General features: G+C 29.4%; 1 protein-coding gene across 1 annotated transcript in view; it reads right to left on the bottom strand.

The window, feature by feature from the left end:
• Window positions 1-6,385, bottom strand: part of LOC113559065 — a 22,192-nt gene extending 15,807 nt beyond the window's left edge. The window contains exon 1 of the mRNA XM_026964665.1: window positions 6,101-6,385. Coding sequence (XP_026820466.1) covers window positions 6,101-6,370 — 270 coding nt within the window. The 5' untranslated portion in view covers window positions 6,371-6,385. The remainder of the gene's footprint in view (window positions 1-6,100) is intronic.
• Window positions 6,386-6,892: the final 507 nt, after the last annotated feature.

Here is a 6,892-nt window from a genome sequence, read left to right on the forward strand (position 1 = left end):
TTTTATAATTACATCACATAAAAAATTAAAGGAATCAATGGATTATAAACCTTTTTCACAGCAATATATAAACGTAATAATTATTAGTAGTTACTATTATCAGTCATCACTAACTAAATTGATAATCTGCAAAGTAATTATTCAGCTTATATAATCATACAAAATTACGAAATTAATAAATAAATTTAATCATTACTATATTACTTAAACATTTATACATTTTACATCATTGCAGAAAGAAGCATTCTTAATATTTATAATAATCATCATAATTTGAATAACTTAACAGTAGGTCAGTAAACAGTTTATAAAATAATAAAACATCTCTTTAATATTCTAATTAATAAAAAAAAAGTGTTTATATTTTTTTAATGTATTATGTAACATTGATAATAAATACTATGGTTTATTAATCCTATTGTTGCAATTAATATAATATTACATTTAATATTTATGACGTGAACAAACCGTATTCAGCTACAATAATAAAAAATAATAATTAATGGTTGATAACTTGATTGTTTACAGTAAATATAACAACATAATAAATACAGAATGCATTTTAACATTTATACATTTTAATTTGCAAACAATTATTGTTTTGATTTTCTAGAGACACGGTTTATTCGGAGGATCGGCATTTGGTGTCTATAAAGATAATTAGTTTTTACCGCAAGTATTTGTATATTTATAACTGTCAAGTTTATGTAGGTATCTGCTATCGGAATTCGTAATTCAACTATAAATAATAAACTAATGAAGTTAGTCGCTCAATTGATCCAGAGTCTAAATAACCGTTTAAAAATTTATCATTTACATCTTTCTTACGACTCTCAAGTATTTGTATTATAAGAACGGGCCGATAATCATGTGGTTCATAGACATAGACAATATAGTACATTTTCATAATATAGGTATCGAAAAATCATTTCAAGAAAACGGTTCATACATGCTCAGTTCGTAATTTATCCTTAGCTGTATTTGGATACCACGCTACAGATTTATACTCCACTATTAACCGAACTAACGATTAACGACTAAAAACTATTTATCAAATATAATATCGACCATAATTCCACCTGATATATAGGTAACTGACTTATCTAAAATAAGATATTCAAAATTATTTTTCTTTCGATGTCGAGAATAAAGTCCTTATGTGTGTATTGACAAATTCATTATTTTATGTCTAAATAAATTAACAATATAAATACAATTTTTTAACAATAAGTCACTAAATCACTTTAAACAATTAAAACTTATTTGATTTATTTTTCAAACTTATTAATATTAAAATTCAATTCAATTGAAATAAAAAAAACAGGTCCAGTTTTGCTTAAAAAATAAGAGAATTTTAGTATTTAATACTATTGAGAACAAGATTTTCGACCTACCTATAATTTACCAATAATTTTTTAATTATTATAAAATACGCATTAAAAAATAACAATCATTTTAATTAATTAGGTTAGTTAACTTCACTTCTAAAATGAGTAAAGTACGCAAAATACTAAAATATTAAAAAAAATTTTCTATGAAACACGTTTTAAAACACATTTAGTTTAGCTATGAGTTGAACGATTATTGATAAAATGGCAATACCTTTTCATTCGATAGTCTTAGTAATAAAGGCTCGACACTATGCATTAGTCAATGTTCGCGGCGTTGGTGACCTAAATTCGCCCAAACCGCTAACCTATATGTCTAAACGTATTATTGTGTTTCCTCCTGTCATATTTTTTCTCTCATATTCCTTAATACGACGGTATACTAATTTTATGGTTTTCAGCCGAAAATATTTGTCGTGTAAATCCGTGATCCGGGTATCTCAACGGGACTATAAACAAGGCCACGGTTCAGGAGGAGAAAAAAATAATGGAACGACACGACTTGCGCGGAAGTCGGGACATTTCTATTAACACGAATAACACGACACTAGATGCAGCGCGTTATACCTATATGACGATGACAAACGGTGGGAAAATAACCGAAACTGGTTACAGACGCAGCAACAATAACGCCATACACTCTGCTGTTGACATTATAATATACGTGTAGGTGCCATTATATTCGCCGGTTCACATGCACAGTATCGTCGTAGGTACCGCACATAAAAATACAATAATCAATTGATTACGATTGCCTGAAGAAGCGTTTTTCCATCGTTTACTTCGGTTTAGGATTTTATTGTATTAACCACTTGCCTATTTATTTATTTATTTATTTTATGACTATTAAAAATAAATATAAACGTTAACTATAAAGGTAAGTACAATTAAGGGCTTCCGCAGAAATTTGTCGATATGGTGGATCAGTGAAAATATTTGATTTCAATATAACATTAGTGCCACATTGCTGTTAACTATAAACGTACGTATAATAGATATTACGCATATATTATACATTTGGTTTTCTACAACTACGTTTGAGATGAACCATCATTTAATTGGTCGATACAGAATACATTTTAAATTTATGTTTCTAAACGAAGTCATGTATAATTCATTATAGGTATTCCGTTGGTCGATACTCAGGTGATTTCGATATATCATTCACTCGACTTTCGAGAATATTTTATTTTACAAGTACAAGTACAACTACAAGTAAAAGTTATAAAAAAATAATCTACAGAGATGCGATAGTTGACACACTAATCCGGGAAATGAGACGGGGAAAATCCACACTTGCGGACGCAATTGACTAAATTGTACAAATAGTTATAATAATCGCTCATTAATATAATAAATAATATTATACTTAATTGAAATTATGGAAACTAATCATTGTCACTGTCAGTTTTTAAAGCAAAAAACGTTCATTCTAATAGTGAAACTCTTCTAAAAGTATGAAGATAAAAGTCTCGAAAACATCTAGTTATTGTAATGAATATTCGAATTATCGGAAAATAGATTGCGATAAAATCGAAAAATTATAGATTTCTATACCTACATGTATTAATAATTTTTAAAAGATTGCTTCGATCTTTTTCTTATACATGCAATTATAATACATAATATTGTAAATAATTAAAAACCACTTTAAAAATATTTATTTGCCAACCTCAAATCGTTGAAACTAAAAATACTTCTGAAGGTTGGACATTTTTGTTTTTAAAAATAATTTCCTATGTATAATGCAAATATATAATATTATACTGTATCTGTAGAATAATCGCACTGTTCCCGAGGAGCACCTTATTAAAGTAAATGTTTTTGCTAAAGCCTATTATGACTATATTGCTTTAGAATGATAACATTTTATAATAATACTATACATACAAAAAATAACATCCAATTATATTGATTTGAAAAACGCAATACAAAAATAATAAAAAAATGTAGCAAAACTATTAGAACTAATATGGCAATATCAAGCTGAGGAGCATTCAATTAATAACCGATAGTCAAATTGAGTTTCGATTGTTTAGAGTAATCCAGATTACTCGACTATTATAAAACAAATGGTCAATAAATACATACAGAATGGGACACTGATAAGTGATAAGCAAAAGATTCAGACCATCGTTTGACTTATTGAAAACATCCATTACAGTTGAACACAAAATTTTTCACTTCCCAAAATATTAAACAGTATACCGTCTCCTCAAAATCAAAATCATGAGAAGCTTTCAATAAGCACAACACTGGGAGTATATCTAATTGTTTTTTAAATTATCTAGCATAAACCTTAATAAAAAAAATTTTAATTTAAGCCAATAGAAAAATATTAATTTGACATATAATATGCTAATAATATGTGTCATGGAAACCTATATCTACTCGTACATTGAAAAAAATATATTATTCTGTACAATAATAAAAATTATTAACGTTTTTAAAAATATTTTCTTATATAATTTAAGTCATTAATAAAAATATTTTCATAAAAAATTATTTTTTCTAATTTTTACCTGTTTTTTTTTTTTTTTGATAATACTTAATAATATGATTTTCAATTTTTTACTGAGTTTATTTCAAAGTACAATATTTTTTGAAGTCATTTAAGGTATAACAATGTTGGATGAATAATTCATAATAGTTATTAAAACTTACTTAGAATACTTTTAACTAATGAACTAACTACTTGTCCAGAATGTGTTTATATAGATAAAAATACTTCGAATAATTCTTTGCTTTAAAATATGGAAGTAAATATATACTGTCATTAGAGAGTACCTAAAAACTTAAAAAATTAAAATGATAAAAAGTAGTAAAACATATAATCTATTTCCAAAAATTTTGTTTTATAAGTTGTAATGACTTAAAAGTTAAAATTATGTAAAAACGCTATTGATGTTTTCTGAAATAATGAGTGTTTTGCGTTAAATTATTACAACAATAATTAAAGCACGAATCGATATAGGTACCTATATAAATGTTCTTCGAAGATTTTGTATAATATGATGTAGCTATTGTCATGTATTGGGCGTGAACTATATTTCCGTCGATCTGTATGCTAATTCTATGTACAGACATCAACATAGTGAAAATATTTAGAGCAAAATGAAATGACATGGCTGGTATAAAATTGTAATGCATGCTAATGTAACATCTGCATACTGTAGGTCTGTATAATATAGGCATCGGCAGAGGCGTCATAGGCGACAGATCTTGGTATTTTTAGGTAGTGGAAATAGTTCCTATATAACTAGTTTCTCCCCACAATAGGATAAAAGAAAAAAATGAAAATAAAAATAAAAGGATATAATATTATTTATTCTGAGCTATCCAACAACACAATTTTCGTGCACGGTCCGGCGGTCTTCATACTTGCATGACCTATGAATATCATGTATAACATAATGTTAGGTAGGTACTCGGTTAAACATAATTTCTACAACGAATGAAAACAATGTGGTACACGACAATAATATCTACATTTTATAAGTATATATATATTATATATACATCTGCTTTTAATAATGCATGATGAGATATAAAGAATACCTTTACGCACACCCGTATATTATATTGTATTTGTATATAAACGCCTATAATACGGAGTGTTACAATTTACAACTTGTTTTTTCGCTTTACAAATTATTCTTGCTTAACCTAATGTGGTTTGTTTTAACTTATGAACTATTATGATTTCTGTTTAGCGATCTTTTTAAAATTAAATACGAAAAAGACGATTTTTACTTTGCTATAATATGACCTATTTGCGGCGGTGATTTCCATTTTTATAAAAAAACAACAACCCTCGTCATAAAATACACTAAATATCATGTATTTAAATAATTAGATTTCACGGTTATACGATCGTGTTTAAGTGTTTAAAATTCAATACAATAATTAGAACAATAACTAAATATTTTTTAATTGGTAACGCAATTTAATGTAAAAATTACATTCAGCACACTTGATTCATTGCCAAGCTAGAAAGCTTTCGTTTTTTAGAAAATTAAAGTTTTTAATTACTTTTCTTAAAAAAATTATAATTATAAGTATCAATCTTTTATGCACAGTCTACAATTTGTAAAAAATTGGGCAGTGTTTGAATTGGGGGGGGGGGCTGAGTACTTCAATTAATTTTGTGGATACACTAGTTCACCCCTTTTTCGTAGGGAGAACCCGCCGCGAACCCCCCATGATTACGTGTTATATTTAAGTGCTAAGGACGCTATACTTTTTTATAAATAGCTAGAGTACCTCTACTACTTTTTTCCAAGTCAAGCACTGCAGAGGAGAGCTACATTATGAGTGGGAGCTAATTAAAAATATAAAAAATATGCTAGATCCGGCTTCGGTCACACATCGTGCTTTTCGTAAAAAATAATATACGTGCTAAAAATTAGCCACGAGTAGCAAAGCGTCTTGCCCACCAAATAATGTTCTTGAATCTTTAATTACACTAACCAAACGAATAAAACGTAATAATCGTAGTAAAACTAACGAAGAAATAATTAAACGGTTGTAAAAACTGTGTACGATATCGGTGCAAATGATATTTCTTCTGTATAATATATTTGGGATTTTTATTTTTATCTCCAACACAGCAGCGGTTCCAAATTTGTTTTTTACAGTTTTTCAGATAACGGAGTATACTAATAATAAATATACTTATTTATTGTTATTACACACTGATCGGTGATACATACCTGTTGATCGGCGGCCGACTGGAACATCGTCGACAGCCAGTGTTGACAAGCGGCGGCCGCGTGTTGCAAGTCGACAGCCGCCACGGCACAGGCGACCATCACCACGGACAGCACGGTCACCGCGGTACGCGACTGTCCACCCGATGACGACGCAACCGCCGCCGTCCTCCGACGACAACCCGCGGTTAGCTTACCCGCCGTGTCCGACATGCCGTCCGCTATCATTTCGGCGTCTCGTTTACACGACTTCGAGGCGACAGTAGCTGCCATCGTTTCCTTCGTCGTCGTTCCCTCCCAGTCGGCGGTTAGACGATGATTGTCGTAGGCCGTGGGCGCGATAGACGCGTCCCTTGCCGCTCGTCAACCACCCTTCCGACGAATCGTCCCGATCGTGAACGACGGTAGCCGACGAGCCCGACTAAAATCCCGACCGATGATGATACATAAATTCAACATCACACGTAACGTCGGGAAGATATTAAATAAAAATAATAATAATAATAATAATAACAACAATAATATGAAGAAAAGTATATTCAATTGTCAATTGATAATTAACTTAATGTTTACAATATATAAGAAATAACTGAGGATTGTTTAATAAATAGAAACTGTGAACGAAAAAACTAAATTTAACATTTTTAAATAATAATATAATAGGTAATAGGATTATTTATAGTTTTTAGTTCATACCTACATCGGCTACATCAATTTATAAATCAACCTATATGAATTTACAATAAGTTATAAGATATTATTATTTGTGCGCCTATATATATTATCGCAATTATA

Source organism: Rhopalosiphum maidis, chromosome 3 (assembly GCF_003676215.2).
Source record: "Rhopalosiphum maidis isolate BTI-1 chromosome 3, ASM367621v3, whole genome shotgun sequence".
NCBI lineage: Eukaryota > Metazoa > Arthropoda > Insecta > Hemiptera > Aphididae > Rhopalosiphum > Rhopalosiphum maidis.